The 25213-nt window shown below is 41.6% G+C and overlaps 1 protein-coding gene across 3 annotated transcripts in view; it reads left to right on the forward strand.

Annotated features, from left to right (window-relative positions):
* Adam12 (ADAM metallopeptidase domain 12) overlaps positions 1-25213 on the forward strand; it is a 315670-nt gene that overhangs the window by 36849 nt on the left and 253608 nt on the right. For all 3 annotated transcript variants that reach the window (XM_027409112.2, XM_035442147.1, XM_027409111.2), the window contains exon 2: positions 12664-12761. In XM_027409112.2, coding sequence (XP_027264913.1) covers positions 12664-12761 — 98 coding nt within the window. The remainder of the gene's footprint in view (positions 1-12663; positions 12762-25213) is intronic.

Genomic DNA, 25213 nt, shown 5'->3' on the forward strand with positions numbered 1-25213 from the left:
ATGTTCCTAGGTCAATCCATATGCCTAAGAGATACTTGCCAAGTTGAATGCATTAGAAGTTCTCTGAACTCAGGACTTGAATTCTGTTGTAATAGTTTGAGTGGTTCTATTTGACTAAATTAGGATTTCAAAGACAATAGTCAGAACCAATAGCTAGAAAACCAAAATCATTTTACACCCATGTCCAGACTGCCTCATCTTTATCCATGGTCATGAGGACGTAGGCATGTGTACCCTAACCCAGTCACCCTTACTGTTTCAAGGCCTCCACCCAACATTGGTTTCCCCACCCATTCCCAGGTCATCTCAAGCAAATCACAGGAGTCTTTCTTTAGAAGTAACTGTTTCACAGGTGGGAAAGGGGGTGGGTAGGGAAGTGTCTCTTCCACTGCCTTTTCCAGTTCAAAAGCTATTTCCCCAAGGAATGTATAGGATGTGGCTCTAGGACTATTATTTATGTTGAAACTCAAAGCCCATTTTTCTCATGAAGAAAAAAGAAGTATTCTAAATAGTGTCAAAAGACTGAACTACATCATGAACTAATAAGCATGTGAGAGCAGCCTTCAGGAACTCAAGGAGTCTATAGAAAATGAACCTGAAATGCCCGTGATGAACCTGTGGTCTCTGACTTTTGGTGTACTTGCTGGGGCTTAGTGCTCCCTTGGCTGGCGTAGCAGGTGGACCTTCTTGAACAAAGAAAGCAAGGCCTGGCTCCTGCGATGATGGTTTCTATTATGGCCTCTCACTTGCCTGTTTGATTTTAATTCAGCTCCTCAAGGAAGCCTTCCTGCTGGGTAGATAATGAGCCAAACGTTTTAGATGAGGACTGGGCTTGACACAGCACTTCTTTCTCATTAAAAATAAGTAAATTGGAATTTTTGGCTCATAAATAAGGCTCATGTGGATTGTGATCTGTGTATCATCCTGCAGGGGAGTGGACACTGCCGTCATTTGTCAGAGCAGTGAAGAGGAGAGTCGAGCTCTGTATCCCGCCCCTGACCCCACACCTACATCATCACCATCAACAACCCAGCCACGTACAATTTTAATTTGTTCCTTGTTTCTCTGTACAAATACTTGTCTATACCTGGGAATTAAGCAGGGAACTTGACAGTCAAAGCCTCTACCCTTGGGTATGCCCAGTTTTGTTTAAATGTGAGACAGTAGAGACCAACCGAAGGATAAATAGATAAAATAAATGTGTATTGTGATGAGTGAATGAAGAAATCGAGATGAAGGGCCACAGAGGAACAGACTGAGAGGAAGGATGCCTAAGCATGGTGGCCACTCTGTGGAGTCACATTTGAGCTGAGACTTGAAAAAGGTTTAGAGAGGGGGGTCACCTGAAGGCTTGAGAGCAGAGACTTCTTCACAAAGGGAAGGAGAAATTCAAAGTCCCCAAGGGAAGACCTAGTGTGCATCAAAAGGATCCGAGACAGTGGTGACAACAGAATAAGCAAGGTGGCACTTGCTGGAGGTGAACTCTCCGACTGGCTGTACTTGGCGGGGAATTTCATTTTTATTCAGTGTTTCCTAGCCAGCGTGGTCAGCATAGCCATTGCTCTAGTGATTGTGATCAGTTTGCTTTTACTGTTTTATAATCTGTGCTCAACACTGCATTTGTATCCCAGGAGGAGTTGGCATCTATTTTTCTCCAAGCTTCAGACACTTTGCTGCTAGGTGGAAAATGTTTCTAGTATGAGTCAGCTTTACACTGCATATGTCTCCACACTCAAAATTCAAACTCTGTCTTGGAAGGCCTGCCATGACCTGGACTTTATCTCCTTTCTGTGTCCACAGTTTACCCCATTTTAACAACACTGGTTACCTTTCTGTTCCAAGAACACAATTATCTCCTACTGCCTATTCTTCTGCAGAAAGACCCTGTCAGGCATTCTTTTCTTTTCTCTAATGTCTTCCTCTTTTAAGATTAGAGGGAGAACATATATGCACCTAGAGCAAGTTTTAGGCGTTGCTGGCTACTATCACAGTCCTTGGTTCTGGGCTCTCATATATCAGGGCTAGCATCACAGACAACTAATGTCTATTTAGGCCAATGAATGCATCATTCAGTGAATTTTAAACCAGGCAATGGCAGTGTGCAGTTAAGGAATACTAGAGGTTTTAGAAATCAAAAAGAGAACAAGAGCCAAATATTCAGTTGGTGGTGTTGACACAGTAAAACAAAGAGTGTATCAAAGGGGAAAGTGGTGGATGGTGGTGGTGTTTACATGGCTAGAGGATGCAGATAAAACCTTTTTATTTTTAAGTATGTTGGACAGGAGACGGTGATGCTGAGAAGACTGAAGTCAGCATGCTCAAGAGATAGTTCAGGTGACATGGACAGATGGGAAGATTTGGGACTCATCAGCTTCAGAAATATAAGTTCTCCATGGAACAGTAGGATGGTCAGGAGAAGGCAGGCTAGGGGAGATGGCTCAGTTAAGGTAGAATGATTACCATGTGTGGTAGTTTGAATGAGAATGTCCCTCATTGTTTGAACACTTGGTCCCCAGTTGTCCCTCTATTTGTGGGACATTTAGGAGATAGATCCTTGATGAAAGAAGTACATCAGTTGGGGTACTTATAGCCTCTTCCCACCTTCTGCTCCCTCTCTGCTTCCTGTGTGCAGATGAAATATGCTTAGCCAGCTTGCCACTCTTGTTGCCATGAACTCTTTCTTCTATAATTTGCCTTGGTCATAGTATTCTATCACAGCAACTACTACATCACACAAGGACCTAGTTTCAAATATCACCTATATCAAAATGCCAGAGTGACAGCACACTTGTAATCCCAGCACTGGAGTGGTTTACATCCTCAGTCAAATCCCTATGGCTCTTGAACAGTCAGGCTCACTGATTCACTGAGCCCCAGCCAATAAGAGACTCTACCTCAAAAAGCAAGATGACCCCCAAGAAACAACATCCACAGTCAACCTAAGGTCTTCATAGACATGTGTACATATGCACATGAATCTTCCCCCCCACACACACACACCATATCTTTAATGAGTTGAGGGCAAGATTTGGTCAGAAGAAATACAGCAGCAAGTTTTACTGAATCAGGTATAGTTTTGGCAAAGGTGGTATAAGATGCCAGATAATGGAACCAAGGCTGTTAAGGTGTACCTTTAGATGAACCAGGGATATTGGGGAATACTCTTAATTAGAGGGATGGTGTTCTCTAAGGTATACTATCTAATAGGGACCACTCTTAGATGGAGCAAGGATGTTAGGATGCACTCTTAGTTGGAAGGAAAATGTTATGGACCACTCTTAGATGAAGCAAACATGTTAGGGGTACTCTTACTTGAAGGAAGGATGTTAGGGAGCATCTTCAGATAGAGTAAAGATGTTAAGGAGCACTGTAAGATGGAGATAGAGCTTCTCTTAGCTGCACAGTATCTTTCTCATTGCTGCTTAATCTGTTTAATGCAGTGGTTCTCAACCCGTGGGTCTTGACCCCTTTGGGTGTCAAACAACCTTTTCACAGGAGTCTCCTTAGACCATTGGAAAACATAGATATTTCCATTATGGTTCATAACAGTAGCAAAATTACAGTTATGAAGTAGCAAAGAAAATAATTTTATGGTTGAGGGTCACCACAACGCAAGAAACTAAAAGGGTCACAGTGCCAGGAAGGTTGAGAACTTGTAGTTTAATGCCTTACATGGAGTATACTAGACTCCATGCATGCCTACTCATGCTATTAATGTCTAAAAATTATTTCTGGGCTATAAATGTTGATACTTAGTTCCATTTTTCTCTCTGTGTTATTTCTTGCAAACTAAGTTTGGAAGAGTTCTGACATCCCTTGTTTCATCTCCCCACCCAAACCCCCCAAAAATTGTTACAAGTGAACAGCTTCTCCCGAGGGACAAAGTGATAACGGCATTTGAAATGCAAACAGCTCTGATTTTGCAGTTAACTCTGATATTCATTACTGGGCAACTATGAGAAAAACCTGTACAACCCTCTAGTCCCACAGTTTGTCAAATAGAGCTGGTATGAGCTGCCACTGCCGAGCCAAAGCTGGAAAGTTAGAAGTTAATGATGTAAATTGTCCTCCTCCTCACACATGGGGGACCTATGAGGCATGGCAAGCTACAGTTACCATTAGTGGGGGCAATGTGTGTTTGGGGCATGAATCTATCTGAAATCTTTATAGGATTCCATAGCTAGCTTTCTCTGAATTTCAATTTGACATGCAAAGCATCTCTGCAGAGCTGTAATTGTTCCACAGAACTTGATTGCTCATGTATCTAAATGGGCTCTGTCTTCTTCATGCCCGAGGCTGTGCCTGATGGTGCCAGGAGAATTGTGGGGCTTGTCATCAGGAGTCCAAATGATAGATGTTTTTCCATTTATTTTTTCTCCATAATAAAAATAATATGTGCTGATTATAGAAAAATCAGGTCTGTAGGAACATAAAGAAGAGAAACATAATGAATTTGTAGTTCTAGTGGCTCAAAGAAAGCCAGCATGAGCGTTTAGGTTGGGTTGCCTCCAAACACTGATCTGAAAAGTGATCTGCCAAACTGAAGGGCATCCAGGTCCCCGTCCATCATGACCTCACTCTATCTTCTTGCCAGTCCTCTGTGGTGGATGATGGTCTTCAGCCTCAAGTGACTCATAAAGGATTTGAGTCTCAAGTATTTTAGATGACTTCCCTAAGATCATATATGTGCGGCTGGCAGCTCTTGCAGTTTGGTCAGTACTGAGGTTTGAACAGGGGGCCCTCTACATGCTAGACAAGCACTCAGTCATTGAGCTACATTGCCAGGCCAAAGATGCATCATTTGGCTCCAAATGGTACAGATGTTTCTTATTCACCTATGTCTGGGTTCTATTTTAGCATCATTTCACTAATATGTCATGTGACAGTCACACCTTGCAGGTCTTAAAACCAAGTGGAAATTCTCCCTTTACCTCTTTACTGTCTTGCAGGTTAAATAAAAGCCAATGAGAATTAGCCTTCTGTTTAGCCTCTTGTTTTTCTGTTCTCCAGAATGCCCTAGAGTACCTGGAAGGGCCTACCAGTTGCCATGTCTGTGCTTAATTGCAGCTCCAGCATCTCTTCTTCCTTCTGAATACCTATCAGTGTTATAGGAGAAATGAGCAGCAAACATTGCAACTGGCTGGGATATGGAGCCCCAGTGATTTCCACCTGAGTCCAAGCCTTCTTACACTGAGTTCCTCCAGAATGATACAATTATTCATGCAAGATTCAGTTTAAGTTGTAAAAAGTTGACTGGACTACATTTTATAATAGTTTTTAGATTCATAAAAACAAATGCGTCCCACTTACCCCAATCCTATCCCCCAACTCCCATCTTACATTAATATCATATGCATATTTGTTATCATTCACATACAAGGATAATAATACCATCATAATGTTAAATTAGGCTCAACTTTATTCATGTTTCCTTGGCTTTTACCCAGTGTGCCTTTCCTGTCTCTCAGTCCCCTATCAAGAACCCACATTGCATTTAGCACGCATTTATTTACCTGGGGCGTTTTCTGGCTGAGGCAATATCTCACATTGTCCTGGTGTTTTACTATGCTTGAAAATTTGGACGAGTTCTGGTAAGAATATTGGAGGATGCATCTTTTGGGGGATGTATCTTATAATGGCACTGAGTTATGTAGGGTGTGTGTGTGGAGGGTCATGTGAGCGGCCAGAAGTGAACCTCCAGTATCATTTCCCAAGATCCATCCACTTTGTTTTTTTGATTTTACTTTTTATGTACATTATTGTGAATGAGTGTTTTACTTGCATGTATGTGCATCATATGTGTGCAGTGCCCGTGCAGATCAGAAGAGGGGGTCATAACCCTGGAACTGGAGTTATAACTGAGCTGCTATGTGGGTGCTGGAAATAGAACCCAGGCATATACAAGATAAGTAAGTGCTATTAATGACTTTGCTATCTCTCCAGCCTCCATCTTGTGTTTTGGAGACAGGGCATTTCACTGGCCTGGTTAAGTTAGGCTGCCTGGCCAGTGCACCCCGGGATTCTCTTCTTTTTTTTAACCACCACCCCAATGTTGAGATTACAAACAGGTGACACTGCCTCCAGTTCTTTTACTCAAGTTCTGGGGATCGAACTCACATCCTTGTGCATGCATGTCAAATACTTTACCTATTGAGCCATCTCCCCCACCACAAAGTACAGATTTTGAGGCAGAAGATGGCTCATGCAACATGCTGTTCCTATCATGTCCTATCAAGGGCATCTTCTACTTGCATGGTGCATCCTGCTGCTGATGCTGGCCTTGATCACTGCACAGAGGCAGAGCTGTCAGTTTTCTCTACTATTAAGCTACTCTTTTTTGGCTTCATCTGCCATTGACTCTTTTGAGGATCTCTGAGCTGTGTTATTTTTAAATTGAACTGTTAATTTTCATGTAGAGAAGGTACAGATGGGATGAAAGGACGATGCTGCTTTCTGGTTGCATTTGAAGATGTAAGTCTGAACAAAGAGCATCTTTGTGTTAATGGGCACATCCACACCCCATGACCCTGAAACAGGGAACCCCTAGATAGCTTGTGTCTGATTTGATGTAGGCCTTTGGTATTCAGGGCCCATAAAATGCTAAATGAGTTTCTATGGCCTTGACCTTGGCTTCTTTTCAACTCAAGGTGGCTTCTTCAACATTTTTCTCATTAGACTTTTCTGAAGCTGTCACATTTCTATTTTGGCAACCCTGCCTGTGTCTCCTTCCTTAAGTCCCCATGGGTATTGATGGGAATTTTCTTTTGAAGAACTCTGGGAGTATTACTTAGCTTTCACTTGTCTTAACATTCTCACCAGTTTTTCATCTCACTATCCCAGTAGGTGGCCTGGTCAGATAGATACCCACTGGCAATTGAACCCTGACATTTTCAATTTATTAATGTGAGCGTCTGCTGTTCATAGTAGTTGCTACATAAACACACCACAGAAGCCTAGATGCTTGGTTTCTTATAACCTAGATCAAGTCCACACATTATGGTTTGTGAAGACCCTCTCCTGCATGGCCTCATTTGTGCTTGCTTAATCCTGGGAGACCCTGAAAGGAAAGAGAATGGTACCATGAGGATTCTATCCCTTAGAGGTAGCAATGAGCAAAGGTGGCACGATGAAGGAAGATTTGGGACTGGGGCCGTCTCAGTGGCTCTATTAGAGTGTGACGTCTAGCTATGGTATTAGTCCGGATCTCTGGGGAACTGAAATCTTAGACAGCCACCAGATGCCTTGGTCATGGTTTGGCATGCTACAATGTTCCTTTTTGTAAGTGAGGCAAAGGAGGGATTGGGCCAAGCCAGAACAGGCATGGTTAAAGCAGAAGCCATGTTCTGGGTGACTTTGATGGCAGCTGGGTCATTTAGGGAATGTCTGCTTTGTCATCTTTTCTGTAACATTCAAAACCATCATTAAGTGGATTCTTTTCTGAGGAAATGAGTCTATAGTGTCTTTCTTGACTACCCTTAGTCAAGTCTAAAAATGGCAGATGCTGATTGAGGGTCAAGCAGCTAACACACACACACACACACACACACACACACACACACACACACACACTGGAGAGTTCATCCTCAAAGAAGATAATTTGTATTAGAAATCAAAGTATCTACTGTGCTTTTATTCCATGATGAGGCTGGTATATAGACCCCTTATCCACACAGCAAATGGAATGTTAGGTTTACCTAGGAGCAAAGAAACTGGGAGCTTCTCCCCAGTATGAGCTGCCTACATTTCTTCTTTAGATAACAGTGAGTTTTGCCAATGCCCAAATACAAATTATGAAAAACAAACTGTATACAAACTGCACATTTTATAAGGTCATATTTTCTGAACGTATGCATCATTCAAGACCTCCTTTTACGGTTTGTCAACAAGATAGCTGCATAAAATACATCCTGATATCTCACAGCTGTGTGTAATTCATCCTGTCTACCCATGCTGCACAAATAAAAATTTTATTTGTATCATCTAAAAGAAATACTAGTGCATAAATACATAAGCAAAGCTCATAAGAAACAGCCTCCTGACCACAGATCCCGTGGAGGGGATATTGTGCAACCAATTAAAAAGCCCAGCGATGGCTCCATTATTCCCGTACACAGATAATAAACACTGTGCTCAGCAAATAGTGCAGTTATGCAACTTCTCTGGAGCCTTGCAAAATGTCTCACAAGCATTGGCCCTCTCTGCCTTGAGATTCTCCTAGGAATATCTAGAAATAAAGTCTCTTTGTAGAGAACTTTGCAGCCAAAAGAAAGCCTTACTTTGGACTCAGAGTCTGGAAAAATGTAGGTGAAAGGGGAGAGTGTTTAATGTTTGGCATATTTGGCTCACAGGAAATCAAGTAGCTGTCATTCTCTGTCACCTAGAATGCCCCAACCACAGGCCTTCTGTATGCTCCCAAAGTCAAGGTATCTCTCCTGGGAGAGCAGATTGTAATGTCTTGATTAGGGGCCATTTGCCATCTCCTTCTGTCTAAGACAGCAGCTTATGGGGATGTAGAGCATGCAAAGACGTTGCCTCAAGCATCGGAAGCCTGTGGGAAAGTCTTCTAGGCAGTTCTCTGCTATAGCTGGAGTGTATGCAGAAACATTCTGTCCTCTTCTCACTGGAGTTGGATGGTGGGGAATACATAATACTGGTGTTAGACTTCTTCTTCTACCCAGTACCAGGCCCTAGGACAACTGTTTTTACTCTCAGCCAATTTAACAAATTGACTTGTACTGCTAGTTTAATTCAAAGCTGGCAGGGATAGCCTATAATTCAGCTGATGTGTTTATGTGGCAGAGACACTAAGATGCTTCTGCCCACCTTCGTGACAGTAGTGCCTGACTTCAAAGAATACCACAGTGGCTACAGTCACTCTTGGCACTTGGTATGGTCTTCAATGGTGCTGGTAGTTCACAACTGCTGGTATGTTCAAATAGCCTTTACCCAATTCAAGTACCCTACAAGCTCACTCATGAACACTTTGTGGTATGAATTTGCAGGAGCTGCCTCAGTAGATCAGAACCCACTATTATGTGTGAGTCTCATAAGTCCCAGGCAAATCACCCAAGTGTCAGTGAAGTCCTGAGAGCAATGCCTCAGGGGTGAGCTATGACTGAGCTGTACTAGGTGTGATCATCCTCTAGGCTGGCCCACATTCTACTGTCTCAGAGAGAAGATAACACTCTTCTTAGCCAATGGAATCGTCCTTCCTGGGGCTCCACTGGGTCTGGAGAGTTCTCATCTACAGGTCTCAGCTCCACAAAGCCAACAATATTCCAAAAGTTTTTCTCCTGTGGCTTCTTCCTCAAGGGTCTCATCTCCAGCCACTCTCCTCTCACTGTTTTCCTTGCTGTTGTCTTTGTCTTGAGGCAACTCTGAATTTGCAGGAGAGATTCAAGAACGACACAGAGCATCCTCCCCCAGTCTCCTTTCATAGCGCATGCGATGCTTTCTGGATCAGTCTTACAGGCTGAGTGCCTCTGGGTTGCTTGCTTGGGACTGGGAGTTATTTCAGAAACTTCTGTCCAGATTCTAGGATGTTATATACATATGTGTTGCTGGATATTTTGGAGATAGAACTCGTGTATCAATGCAAAAATTCACTTCTATTTCTATAAAACAATTTTCTACTGTTTATATGTTTCTACATGCATGCGTGAATAGAGGCCAGAGATCAATACTGGGTCTCTTCCTTAGTTTCTTTGCACTTTATTAATATTATTATTGTTGTCAATATCAAGACATTATTATTCTCTTGCTGAACCCCAAACTCATGAATTGGCTAGACTGGCTGGCCAGTGAACTCCAGGGATCCATCTGTACCTGCCCAGCCTCACATACCTAATTCTGGGGTTCTGGATGCATACCGCCACACCTCGCTTCCTATGAATGGATCCTGGCGATCTAAATTTAGACGACCATTCTCACCCGGCAGGCACTTGATGGACTGAACCATCTCCCAGTGTCTGTTTGTGTCTCACATGCTATTTAAATCTACTTCTGCCTATGCTTTACCACATTCAGCATTAGAGTACCCACCGTGTGACGGTGACCATCATGAGGAATCAGGCACAGAATTTGACAGTGGCAGTAGCATTTCAAGTTCAAGAATGCTTGTGTTGGGGGAGGTTGCAGAGTTTGGGTTTTCAGATTAAAAAAATCTCAGCTCATGTTCATTCTGTTGTCTCTGTACCAAGTATGTCCATTGTTAGAATCCAGGCATTATACTGGCCGACTCCCTGTCAGCTGACAGGATGTACCCATTGGCAGTCAGGCAAATACTTAGTCAGTCCAGGGGCCCTACAGTCCTACATTGCTACCTCATAGTCTTACATAGGCTGTGTTAGGCTCTGTATGCAAGCACAGGGGTTCTCTTTTAAGCAAGCTCTAGCCACCTCTCCCTCCTCCTCCTCCTCCCCCTCCTCCTTCTTCTTCCCTCATCTCTCCTTTCTCCTCTCTCTCCCCTCTCTCCTCTCTCTTTTCTCTCTATCCTTTCCCCTCTCTTCCTTTCTAGATCACAAGCTCTCCCTACCCTCCTCCTTTTAATAAACTCCCGTATAGGTTTGTTGTACTGTGTGACTCATTCCTTACTGCCACCACTGCCAAACAACAACATTCATCATAGGGCAATTCCCTCTGTGTTCATATGTTAGACACAAGATTGACACTGCTGCGTCTTCTGGGGTACAATATATTTAACAGAACAGGGTTTCCATAGTGCAGATCGAAAACACTAGCCTCAGGGGCCAAAAGGAGGGTGCTGACCCAAGTAGACAGAATGGGCTTTCTGAAGCAAGCCCAAAGCAGAGCTTACTGGTTGAGTGAGTAAAAAAAAGAAGTAGAGCAATTATGGGACCAGGAACCCATGGAAGCAAGCCCTTGATGCACAATCTGTGAGGCCACCAGATGGAGACACGGGGCTTCAGGTTATCAGCATGACCCTGCGGCAGCAAGGAGGACTTCTGACATCTTTCATCCAGACAGCCCATTCCTTTCTCTCTAGCTAGTGCTCCCCTGAAGTGTACAGATGTCATCTCTCACCCATAGATCTGTGTCATCTGAACACTATATTAGTTACTTTTCTTGCTGTGACCAAATACTTAAGCAAATGCAACTTAAGGCAAGTGTGCTTATTTGAGCTCATGGTCCATCATGGCAAGGGAGGCATAGTGGCAGGAGTCCGAGGCTGCTGGTCACATTGCATCCACAGTGAGGAAGCAGAAGTTGAATGTTGTTGTTCAGCTCACTTCCTCCTTTTTACTGAATCTGAAACTCCAGCCATAGGAGGTACCACTAACTTTAGGGTCATCCCATGTCAGTTAATCCATTTATAAACTCTCTCTCAGACATGCCCAGAAACTTCTCTCATAGGCAATTATACTATCTCTGCCTAGAAGTAGTGAATATAAATCATCACATGTGTCTTTGCCTTCCTCCTCCCCTTACTTGACCTGTACTCATGATCCTTTTTCTCCCTTTCCCAACATGGCTGAAGAACCCAGTTCATTCTTCTGCCTCTGGCCATGTTTATGACTTTTCACCCCTTGTTGCTCAACAACCAGGAGTTTAGAGTGTTTGAGACCAGCTTTGAGACTGTTCTGGAAAGGCTACATGAGACAGTTAATGTTCCAGTAGTAATCCTTTTGTAACCTGACTGTAACTGCAGACTTCCACATTGAGAATGATAAAACGGTGTGGGTTTAGAAGTATTAAGGGAATTGTAAAATGTCTAGGATTAAAATTTCAATACCGTTTGTGCCCCATAAATATGAAGTCTTTAGTAACTTGAAACTGTGCTATTATGACTCAGGTCTGAAAATCATGGATTCTGGCTGAAGAAATGGGAATAACACGTGGGGGAATCTGGTCCCATCCCTCACCTCCAGGCCCATGCTGTGGGCCCACCGAATAGCAAGGGTGTGACCTCATAGGCGAACAAGTCCAGAGAAATCACCATGCTGGTTATGAAAACGATACACCCTCCAGAAGAGAAAAATGTTATTCTTTCCATTGGGTTTGCTTATGGAAATAGGGCTGAATTGAACCTATGGCCTGTCAGGCTCTGCAGGCAAGACCTCAAGAAACAAGTGTGTAGGATAGCTTTTTGAATGACTTTATTAAAAAAAAATAAACCAGTCTAGTCAGTCTGAACTGGCAAATTAATTTTATCTATAGAATCACTTACCAAAGCATATAAAATTAGACTTCCTAAGTGCCCAGAGGAGACTTGGCATTGTGTCTAACAGATTCACTGAGACTTAAGTAAATGGATTTAGTCTTAATACAGCTAAGGCCTTGAGACTTTTAATACCAAGTTGTTCTTAAGTATAGCACTAATTCATCATTTTTAAAAGTCACTGTATGTGAACTTCAGCTGCTAATTGTAGGACTGAATTATATACTTTGCCTGAACTAATAATCCAACATGGATTACAGGATTGGAAAGAAAAAAATTATTTGTTGTCTTTAAGGTACAGTATTTTAATGTTGAGATTGACAGGATTCATTTGTTTTTAATGCTTACTATGATTTAATGGATTCTAGCATTTCCCTGGACTCACTCAACTTCCAAGTATTTTCACTGTGTCATTTTTGTAATAAGCTTCTGATGCCAAATTCTTCCACTAGAATGAAAACCCAGCTGCTTTTCTTTTGATTCAGGGGTGAATTTATGGGACCAGAGAGGAGCTTATGAAGTGGCCAGAGCCTCCCTTCTGAGCAAGGACCCTGGGATCCTAGGACAGAACTTCCCAACAAAGGTCAGCTGTTTGTGTTCCTTCCTTCCTTCCTTCCTTCCTTCCTTCCTTCCTTCCTTCCTTCCTTCCTTCCTTCCTTTTGTTCGTTCATTTGTTTGTTCATTTTCACCCTCAGGTTTGAGATGGCAGAAGTTTCAAAATTGTGTTGACTAAATTGGTACTCTGCTCATGTTTTGTCTTTACCCATTTTGGAGCAAACTCTATTCTTGCAGGAGATAAAATGAGTCCAACTCTGGTGGTACAGCTCTTAATGAGAGACTCAGCAATGTTAGCATCTACAGAGATTAATTTGCAGATGCCGTGGAGAGATGGCTCATTAGTTAAGGACCTCTGCTGCTCTTGTGGAGTACCTGGGTTCAGTTCCTAGCACTCACGTTAGATGACTCACAACCATCTGCGACTCTAGTTGTGTGGATCTGGCATTTTCTTCCGGCTCCATGGACACCAGTTATGCAAATGGTGTACATATATACATGCAAGAAAACATTCATATGCATACAACAGTACATTCATACAATAGAACTAAATCTTTTAAAAGTTATTTGAAGGGTGCTGAGGATATAGCTTAGTAGTGGAGCATTTATCTAGCCTGTATGAAGCCCTGGGTTCAATTCCAAACCCTAAAAATAATTTTCCAATCAAACACCCAAGATTACATTACCAGACACATAATTTCTGCATTGAGTTTACTTTAAGGACCACTATTTTTGTATTCATGTTGCTTTAATAAACACTTTGTTTCCCCCAAGTTGATTATTACTAGAAATGCTCTCATATGACTTAAAAAGTTCACCATTTATACACTCTAAACCTTGTTTACTTTTGACATGTTTGATTCCCACCTTCTGTGATCCACCATAGATAATTGGAATTTTGCCAATCAATACTTTGGTGCATTTCATCTGCCAAGCAGACATGACTCTTTAAAATCTCAGAATACGGAGTGACAGAAGATGATGAAATCCATGGAAACCTGAGTCCTCTGGAGAGATCATGCTGATGGCTTTGTCCTGGTGTTCTGTGCAAGCATTTTTAGATCATTTTTTCATGATAGGAAACAGATTTTTAAAAAGACCAGTCAAAACTGTAGAAATCCCATGTAGCTTCCCAGAATGGTCACCAGGCCCCTCTGTGTAGGGACAGATGGGATGATTTATATCCTCCATTTATCTCCTGGAGAGCCTGCATTTGAAACTGTTTTAGGAGAGGTTAGTGGTTTGGCTAAAAGAACCAAATGCCCAATCTGACTCAGGGAAAAATGTATTTTATAGAGGAGGTCCCAAATTGTGTAATTGGAGGACAAGAAAACATGGTGGTACTGATGTTGTTTCCTAGGAGAAAAAAAAACTCAAGATAGTGAAGAAACCCCCATCAAATTATTGGTCAGTTATATTAGGACATGATGGATTCAGAAAAAGAGAAATATAATGCTCAACAAAGAAGATATGTATACTAAAATAGTTGTAGGCTCTGGGTTGGCAAGATTGCTCAATGGATAAAGGCACTTGCTGCCAAGAGAAAAGCAATTCTTTCGAGTTTCCTTTTTACCTCTACACATGTGCACACACACATAGAGAGGCACACACATAGGTGCGCACACACAGGTGAACATACATGCATGCACACAGAGAGGCACACACACATGCATTCACACATAGGCATATACACACATGCATACACACATGTGTATCACATACAGTAGGTTTCTGGATGGTGGAAAACATGATAGGGAGTTTTCCTGGGGGTAGATTTGCCAGAATTAGTGCATAAAACTACAGAATGTCTGCTTAGATTTGGATTCTAGATCAATAGTAAGGGTTGTTTTATTTTTTTAGTATAATAAATTTTATATAGCATTTGGGACATACTTGTCCTAAATGATCTTCATGTCCAGATATGGTTCAAAAGAAGTGCAGGTCTGACTGGGTATCCTGTGTTTTAAGTGTCATCATTCCATGAGGGAACTAGTACAGTAAGCTGCCAAGTTGGTGGCTCACCAATAGTGTCAGGCAGTTCTGCTTTGCTCTGGCTTCTGGCCTTGGATCCATCTATCATGTCCATTGGCTACCTGGCAGATGCTGTGAGGCATATATGAGGAGAAAGTGGTCCATCACCATTGACCAAGCTTCTATAGTATGAGACGGTCTGTACCACCAGAAAACTAGGACACATCATTGCTGATTGGTACAGTTCCTACTCATGTGGGATTCCACTCCAGAAGTGGAACCAAAAGGGAGATCCGCTAAAGAAAATTGTGTTCAAGTGATTCCCTAGTACTGGCAGTATTTAAGAGAATAGGGACAATGGTGATCTGGTGACTTCCAGCTTTCTCAGTGTTTGATGCCATAGGACACATCTCAACATACAACGTTGACATTAGCATTATGTGACCATAATGGCAATACATGTCCACATGTAGGTAACTGACAAAAGCCTCCATGAATAAGGTACATGTAGATGGTCCATTAATGTGGTACACATGGAATTTTCCACGCAATGGACACATCTATTTGATCTGGTTAGTTCTGCAATTGTGTATTTATCCCCTTTATCAGTAGCAGTCAAGATCTGACTTAGAAAATACATCAACACAGTGACTCCACACACAAAGTTTTCTCCCAGTAAAGTATTTGTAAAGCCCAGATGTGCCCAATGTATTTCAGCAACAGATTTCCATTTTCCTTCCCCTTGCTTTCTTTGACTTCGCTTTTTTTTTTTTTTTTTTTTTTTTTTTTTTTTTTTTGTACGTCTTATGCCCCAGGCACTGGGCATATGGTCAACAAAGGCGACAAGCAAACTTTCACCCACTGCACCTTACGTTCCAGTGGGGGACATGTAAATAAAATGAATTTCAGATTGTCACTCAGAAGGAAACTGCATTCTTTTCTAGGAATCCACAGCGGGAGGAACATTGTGGTAGAAATGCCAGGAAAGAACTTTCTAAGATACAGAAGATTTTTACCTTTTTCACTGAGTTCCATAGAAGTAGGGTGTGAACAGTTGATATTCAAGGAAAAGGAAGAAGCTGAATTTATAACCAGCACACTGTGCATGATGGGTGTACAGCATCTCATACTTGGGTCACCAGCATTGAGAAGGTTGGAGCATCATCAGGAAAGAGAGAGGAAGTGTGAAAACTGGTCAGACTGGGGAGTATTGTCAGATTGTCAGCTGTGCCAACCAGTAGACTAGCAATGTTAAAGATATGCCCTGTGTCTGAGCTCTGGCTACATAGGAGGAGGAGCTGCCACTACCAGAGATATCCTCAAAGAGGAAGGGTCCCTCCCTGTTTGATATGGTTTCCCCACATCATTAATTTGCCATGTTCGCTGGATCTCAGTTTGCATGTGTATTAGAATTGCCTGGAAATCTATTATCATCAATCTTTCCCTTTTGCCTTAGGTCCCAGGTATCTTCCTTTTCAAAATTGCCCTTGTAGTTCTCAGTAATGTAGCCACTGGTACATTGCCCTGAATTAAACAAATAGTGCCCCTATCCATACTCAGGTAGGCATCTCTAATTAAATGTACTGGATCACACACAACAGGGGGCATGAAAGTAGGAAAACTTGGAAGGAGGAAGAAATTAGGTGCAAGAAAGGAGAAAGAACAGTGGTTCTCAACTTGTAGGGCGTGACCCCTTTGAGGGTCAAACTACCTTATCACAGGGCCCACAAATCAGATAGATTGCACATCAGATGTTTACATTATAATGTATAACAGTAGCAAAATTATAGTTATGAAGTAGCAGCAAAATAATTTCATGGTTGGAGGCCACCACAGCATGAGGAACTGTATTAAAGTGTCACAGCATTAGGAAGGTTGAGGACCACTATGAGAGAAGATAATGAGGGATCTTCAACCAAAGAACCAAACATGTATAAAAATACAAAAGAATACATTTTAGGGGCTGGAGAGATGGCTCAGAAATTAAGAGCCCTTACTGTTCTTCTAGATGTTCTGAGTTCAATTCCCAGCAACCACATAGCCATCTGTAATGAGATCTGGGGTCCTCTTAGGGCATGTAGGCATAGATGGAGGCAGAACAGTGTATAAATGATAAATAAATAAATCTTTAGACGATGAATATACTTTAAATGCCTTTCGATGATTTTAATGAGAATACAGGTTTAGAAGTTTAGAGGGAGCATTGAGATTATTGTAGTGCTGCAGTGCTGGTCAATGAGACCAGTGACTTAGACAGAGGTGCAGCTGGGGACTCCCTCCTTGTCCCCATCTTTCTTTCTTGTCATGAGATGTCACTGCTGCTGATGTTTTTGAAAGAGTGGAGGGGGAGAAAAGAATGTGGTCTCACTGGAGTTAGGGAGCTTTCAGCTCTCTGTTGGCGGGCTGCTTGGCATTGCCCGTGACATGGCATTATCTCATCACTCTCCCTCCTCTTGGGGGCCATGTAAGAATGAGATAGAACAGTGACTTTCAAAATACTCCGTGGCTGGGCCATTACTGTGCAAATGTAAGGTGATACTGGGAGTTTAAAGTGTCTTTGGGGACCCATCTCCAATTTCATGTCTTGGAAACATCAAGCCAGGAACCAGGGAAGACATGTCACATTGATTGAGCATGAGATGGTCTCGGTGGAACTCAGCCTTTGAATGCTCCAGGAAATGTTCAATGTCCAGCCTTCTCACATCACAAGGACATTATGGAAATTGTACATGAAATGAAAAATAAGGGGAGGCCAAAGGATTAGAAGGAGAGCCCAGAGCTTCCCTCAGCAGATGGTAGGTCTCAAATATCAAGCAGTGACTTTGTTAACAATGGTCGAGGCTGATTCTGCACAAACAGATGCACTTACACTTTTTAAGCCCAGAAAACTGAGCCCAGCTCTTGTGTCAAGTGGCCGCTCCCAATTGTCCCTTCATAACCAGGTTCTCAGGCCCGTCCCTCTCCCATTCCATTCTCCTCCTCTTGTGGGTACATTTCTAACATTTCATGAGAACCCCCTCCCAAGGTCTTAGGTGGCCTATACAGCCACCCTAACTTACATTCCTGTAAAAGCCTTCTTTTGGATCTCAAAAGCCCATTCCTTCTTGGCTGTTTTCAGGCTTGAGACCTATTATTACTATCATTATTATCAGTGAGGGGGGACATGAATGTGAAGGTCAGATGACAGCTTTGGAAAGTTGGTTCTCTCCTTTCACCATGGGATCTGAGATACAAGGACAAGTTTGGCCTTTCCTGCTCTGGGGAAGCAGAACTTATCACGGCCTATGATAAGTTGGGATACATACTTAGTGATGTGTGATTTTCAAGGTTAACTTATTTTAGAATGGGCTGAGAATTACTGAAAAATTGCAGAGGCAGCACAAAGAATTCCTGTAAAGTCCATGCTCAGTTTCCCCTGCCACTCACATTTATGTTGATAGGTTTGTAACTATTAATGAGAGTGTGTGTATCCACATCCTTTCTCAGCCATTCACATTTATGTTGCTAGGTTTGTAACAATGAGAGAGTGTGTGTCCACATCCTTTCTTAGCCATTCACATTGATGTTGATAGGTTTGTAACAATTAATGAGAGTGTGTGTCCACATCCTTTCACAGCCTGGAAGCTTCTATTGGGAGAGAGATTGAGGTAACTTAAAAGAACATGTGAATTCTGAAAAGGATTGGGGGTCTAAAATTTTACTTTCTGCTGAAGAGCTTATTTCCCCAAAAGCAATTTGAGGCACATTAGTGTCACTTTGGTAATTTCACATCACACACAGGTGGAAGGTCTCTCACTTTTGTTCTCTGAAGTCACAACACACAACCAGTGAGGGTGGTTCTTCACAGTTACTTGGTCAACAGTTGTGAAGGCAACAACATAGATGTTTTGTGCAACCAAAATTTTAAGTTCACTCTTTGGAAGGTGTTCCTATTCTTCCCTTTTAAGACAAAACACATTTTCAAATCTACCACAAGCATGTCCACAAGAAAGTCTGTCAAATCATGTTAAAAGTAATGATTAGACTGGGACAAGAGCTGACCTAAAATGTCTGAGGCCCTGGGATTTGGTTCCAAAGCATAGGACCACTGAGTGACTGCAGCTTGTGTCAGGGTAGAAGACTTGTGTATGCATTACTTTTTGTTACTATGATAAAAACACCATGACCAAAAGTGACTGATGGAAGAAAGAGTTTATTTTGGCCTTGACTCCAGTGAGAGAGTTCATAATAGAGGGGGCAATGCAGTAGGAGCAGGATGCTGAGAGATCACATCTTCAGCCACACAGTGAAAACAGAGAAAACTGAAACAGCAGTAAAGCTGTAAATCCTCAAAACATGCCCTAAGGATGTTCTTCCTCTAACAAGACTGCACCTCCTAAAGGTTCCAGAACATCCTCAAACAGCACCACCATCTGGAGACCAAGGGCTCAAATACCTGAGCTTATGGGGGACATTATTTGTTCAAACTACATGGCTCATGTGTTAAGGTTTTCTTTTGCATTGATCTTATGTACTGCCAATACCCTGTGTTTTGTTATGTCCCTATGAACATCTATTATGAGTTCTTGGTGGTATAGCTCCATGCTTTCTACTGGGTTGTCATGATAGTCTGAATAAAGAGAAAAATTAAAAATGTATTGCTCTCTAACAAAAGAAAATGAAAATTAGAATTTTCTGGGTTATATTGAGATTTGTTTTAGGGCCACATGTATTGAAATACCCAAGAGTTTCCATCACTGCCTTGAGTTTTGCCCTTTTGGAGGTAGTCTTCAGGTCCATGTAAAAAGAAATGCATCTTTCCCAAAATGGTATGTATCTACAGATATCTGTTCATTGGAGATTTAGAGCAATAAGAAGAAAAGTTGATTATGGCACAATACATGCAAAGATCCCTTTGGATAGATTTTGAAATGTAAGTGTTCATATCAGAATAGTTTTAGACTTACCAAAGATGCAGATAAATTACATAATTTCTGTATGTCTCATGCCCAGTGCCCCATTGCTAGCATCTGATATTACTGCACTTAGAACAGCTGCTAGACCACATCAATAGGTCTCTGTTGACTGAATCCATCCTTATTTAGATTCCTTAGTTCCCCCTAATATTCTTATTTCTTTCCAGAAGCCGATCCTGGAGTCCTTCCATTAGCCTCATTTTCTCCAAGACCTCCCTTGCCTATGGTCATTTCTGAAGTTTTGCTTGTTTTGGATGACCATGACATTCTCTAGGATAGGTCAGAGGACTTATATTCTAGACTGGACCTCAACTGGGATTGTCTGATGCTTTTCTCTGGGTAGGACCAGGCTTTGCAGAGAAGAACATGGAAGGAAAGTCTCACTCTCCCCACATCTTATCAGGTCCACACTTCATAATGACATAATGCTAGAGGTGTTGACCATTGTCTGTTCAGCTTTTCCCATTATCAATTCCTTTCTTTTCCCTGTTACCCAGTACTATGAAATCACTACACCTGCTTCTAATGAGGGGAAGGGATGCTGCCTGTCCTTGTGGAACAAGTAGGTACTTAGGTAGCCTTAACATATTATGCCTGTTAGATTTTTTGATTTTCCCTATTTTTCAGTGTATTTGACAATTTGCTTATGATGATATGGATTTCATAGATATTTATCTTATAGTATAGATTGTATATTGTGCTGTAGCTTATTTTGTTGATCAAACTGATCCTGCTTTGACCATTGAAATTTCTTTTAATTGGTTGCTGTGTTCTAGTGACATATAGTTGTGTGTGTGTGTATGTGTGTGTGTGCATGTGTGTGCACACATATATGTTCTTTGTAGATTTTAAAATAGCAAATCCCAAATGCTAGTTCATGACTGAGGCATACCACTATAGACATGGTGTGGGGGCATTTGGTTTTGTTCTCCTGTACCTGTGGAGGTCTGTTTCTAGTCATTAATTCTTGAGACCCAAACACATTAAGTTTTTCTCCTGAACAAGCTGTTTGTCAAAGTTAACTTCCGGTTCTTAGCATTTGACCTCGTTTTGGCATTTGGCATTCCTTGTGCTGACCTGGGCCTCAGCACTGCCTTCCTGCTAATTACTTGAAATTAATTTGACCTTTTTCTCAAAGAGGCACGCAGGAAGACTTTATTGAGCTGGCATAATCAATTTCTCATCATTTCCCCTCAGCAGAGCTACACAGGGTCTTCCTTTTGCTTGACCTACTAATTTCCCCAGCACATAATTTAAAGGCTTGGTCATGAACTCAAAACAGAGCCAGTGAGAACCAGAGCTAAGGAGGCCAGGGCTATGGGTCATGGTGTGAGGATTACTTGTCTCCATGGGAACAATTCCTGGCTCAATTCCTTGACCTTACCTAACAGATTTTCTCCCTGGGAGAACTATTCAGCATCTACTCCCTGCCATATGGTTCCAATGACAACCCAAAATTTTAGTTTTCTCCCTGGAGAACTATTCAACATCTACCCCCCAAAGTCCCAATGGTAAATCAAACCAATGATAAACCATTTGATTCTATCAAAGCTCCCGGGGAGCCAGTGAGTTTATTGGATTGACTTAACACAGTATAGTGTGGGGGAGCAGTACTGGCAGGAACATGGGTGGGGCTAAAGCAGCCATACGGGAAAACCTAGCATGGATGATGGTTTCCATAAAACCACATAGAAGGAGACCCTTTCTTTAGTTTTCCCCAAACCTCAGCTACCCACAACCTACCTAGATGACCATAATCAAAGAAGCAGCTGCATAGCAGAGTCTATGCAGACTTAACATTCTAATTGATTTTCTGTAAGCACACAAATAATAATAATGAAGCTTGCTGCATGTCTCTTAAAATGCCTCTGTCTGTCATCAGACAAATGTGTTTGGAGGATGAGACCTGTCTGAGTTGCTTTATATTTTCCACCCAGTAGATGTTAATAACACCTCCTCAGGCATGTCCATGGACAATCATGTGAACTGAATGCAGTACAATACCTGAGGATTAGAAGCATTTGAGCTCCAGTGTCAAATGGTATAAAACCAGTTCAGCTTCTGGGGGAGTCACCCCTGCTAGAAACCAGGTTCCAGTCAGTGGAGTTCCATTATAAAAAAATTTTTAAGGGAAAACTTGCCAATTGAAGATGATCCAGTTGGTTGTTTTTTTCCAAGTTCCAAGTATGTTCATTTAATTGGCATTTCAGAACTTCTGTGCTGCTTGCTCAGACAGGATCTTTGAGACTTCCAGCTCCTCCTACAGAGCAAAACATATGATAGAACTAAAGGCTACCCCTGTCATAACTCCTTTAAAATCAAGCACCTTCCTTTGTATTTCAAAACAAGACTACTGGGGCACATCATTTTTGGTCCTGCAGACTCAGCTGATAGGGCGTGTTTGCTTGCTAGGTCAATGGCTGGTTTTAGTGTTCTTTGATACTGTCAGAACTGTAAGTAGACTATATATGAATGTGTCAGCTCTCTGGGAACTGCAGTCCACCAGGCCCCACCTGCCAGTAAATACATCATCACACACAGGGGAACTAATAGTGCCTGTCTATCCTGTTGTCTTCATATCTTAGCTGCTTGAGAAGTTAGGAATCTTGGTTCTTAAGACCCCTAGCCTTACTCAGAGTCTTAAAGAAGGAGAGAAAGGAAGTGTTTTGATGTCTACCTCCATGGAGTCCTAGGGGCTGCGTTTTCTGCCTGCCGTTTTGTTGGCAGGTGCTGAGCCTAGTCTGGTTCAGTCTGGAAGCTTCTATGGGAAACACCCAGATTGGGAACATACTCTGGATACCCAGAGTTTCCAGGACCAAATGTGAAATATATTCTGATTTTCAAGGCACACTGGTCAATTGCCCAGATGGGGTTAAGACCAGCTGACTTTGGGGTGGACAGGAAGGAATCCTGTAGACACAGGAGAAACATCAAATGCTGGTGATAGACGTGATAGACGGGAACCAGAGGCAAGTCTTTGGCCCCAGCAGGCATGATGAGGAAAGGGCTGGCAGACAAAGCTGGCAGGACAGGAAATGAGTTGGAGAAACTTTAAAGATGTCTTCCTATAAAATAAATGTCCAGAGGTGGTAAAAATGCATGCCTTTAGTTAAGTCCACACGCCTTAAGACAACACATATACATTATTTTTTTCAGTGAAATCTTACCCATTTCAAAGGCCTGTATTTTCAAATCCCCCAAATGTCAGCTCACATGGAATCAGCCTATTATGCTCATTAACTCCTTTCAAGAAATTCCTAGAGCTATGACAACAAATTAATTTAGCTGTTTTATTTGAAGCTGCTAAGACTGGAGCAAGGCCTCAGCATTTCCCTGCTCTCTGTTTCTGGTTCAAATGAGAAGGACATTCAATTATACATCCCGGTTACTGTGCAGCCAGAGGCAGCCACAGAGCCCTGCTTTCCCCTCCTCAGCCGGTGACAGTGATATTGGGCTCTGTGTGAACTGTGCTCTGAGTGACAAGCTGTAGTCCTCTGCTTATTATTTTTATGTTTGTGTTGTCTATGTGCATATTGATGTGTATGGGGATATATCTGTGTGTTCAGGTGAGTGTGCAAGTATGTGCGTGTGTTCATGTGGAGGCCAGAGCATAAGCTCGGGTGTCATTTATCAGTCACAAGCAACATTTTTTTTTGTTATTATAGAGTCAGGGTCTCCCAGTGGCTTGGAGCTTGCCAGCAGGGGAAGGCTGGCTGGCCATTGAACCTCAGGGATTGTCCTGTCCCTGTCTCCCCAGAAATCTGGTTGTAAATGTGTGTCACCATACTTGAATTTTTTTCCCACATGGGTTCTGGAAATCAAACAGTCCCTAAATCTTCCAAGGTAGCACTCTACCCACTGAGCTATCTTTCCAGCCCTCTGTTAATTTTTCATAAGTGGTTATTATTCCTACTGTAGATAAGATACTCTCAGTACTTGAGTTCCAGTGAGACATTTTCAAATGAAGCATGGTCTTGGGTACCATGCTGTGGAGTTAGAATTCCATTTAGCAGGCAATTGAAGGCAACTGAAGGTTTAAGTGACATTTGGGAACTATATTTTTGAGGATGTTTGGGAAGAGCATCATTGAAAGTAGAATGAGCTCTTAGATAAATCTTTGTCATTGAAAATGTCCATAATGTCTCTCTTAGTTTCTTCAGTCATGTCTCATTTCTGAATGGATTGTGGTCCCTAAATTTGTTTCCAATGAGAAACAGAGTTCTTGAATGCAGGACCTCATGAGGTGATGTTTCAACTAGCAGCTGCCTTTGCCCTGTAGCTCTAGGCTTACCCTCCTCTACTTCTCTCCCGCACAAAAGCATACACACATAACATAAGATAAACGAGCAAATCTTTTAAAATAAGGAGGAGAAATAAAGATATTTTGTGATCAAATGAGGGGATTAAGTTTCCTCCCCAATAGATTCAACTATGAAAAGAATGTTTGCAGGTTGAACAAAGGCGATTCCAGATGGATGCACAGGACAACAGGAAGAGCATGAAGAAGCCAGGATGCTGGCAAACACAACTCTATTGATGCCTTAAAACAGCAATAACAAGATGCTTAGGGATTTGCTTTAAAACAACAATAACAAGATGTTTAGAGGTTTGCAACATATGGAAATGAGATATATGAGCCCTGGGAAGGAAGGAAAAAGGCGGTTAAACTGTTGTAATTGTGTTGCTTGTTGAAGGCAGTAAAGATGCAAGCAGAAGATGCACTATAATGTCTCCCATGTTTATTTTAAGCTCTCATATAAGCACCAAGTGGATAATGTAACTATATATTTCATGAAGCTATTACAAAAGTATGATGAATAATGCCTTTAAAAAAAAAAAAAAGGAAAGATCTTGGCTTTAATCCCAGCACTCAAGAAAGAAGCAGGCAGATCTTTGAGTTTTTGGCCAGACTGCCTATATAGTGAGATCCTGTCTTTAAAGAAACAAATGAAACAAGGAAAGAAAGAAAGAAAGAAAGAAAGAAAGAAAGAAAGAAAGAAGTCCTGATAGACAAGAAAATAAGCAAAATGTAGACTGAGTCCTAAATCTACCAATAACTTCAGTGAAATTGCATGCACTACTTTAAAACAAGAATTTTGAGGATGAAATTAAGATACCAAATTACTGTGTGTTTTATAAGACATGCAATATATATATATATATATATATATATATATATATATATGAAATACATGTGAACTATGTCAAAAGAAACTTCTACAGAAAAGAGTGAAAGGATGGATAGATATGCATATATACATACACACACACACACATATATATACATATATATATATATATATATGGATGATAGATAGATAGAAAGATAGATAGATAGATAGATAGATAGATAGATAGATAGATAAATGCTAACTTTGATTAAGATATGACCACTTCTGTCTTAGTGTTATATTGTTATGAAAAGACAACCATGACCATAGCAATTCTTGTAACAGATTCAATATAACAACTTTGATTGAAAAAAAAAATAAAAAGATACCTGGGTGTTGGTGGCACACGCCTTTAATCCCAGCACTAGGGAGGCAGAGGTGGG

Source organism: Cricetulus griseus, chromosome 3, assembly GCF_003668045.3.
Source record: "Cricetulus griseus strain 17A/GY chromosome 3, alternate assembly CriGri-PICRH-1.0, whole genome shotgun sequence".
Classification (NCBI taxonomy): domain Eukaryota; kingdom Metazoa; phylum Chordata; class Mammalia; order Rodentia; family Cricetidae; genus Cricetulus; species Cricetulus griseus.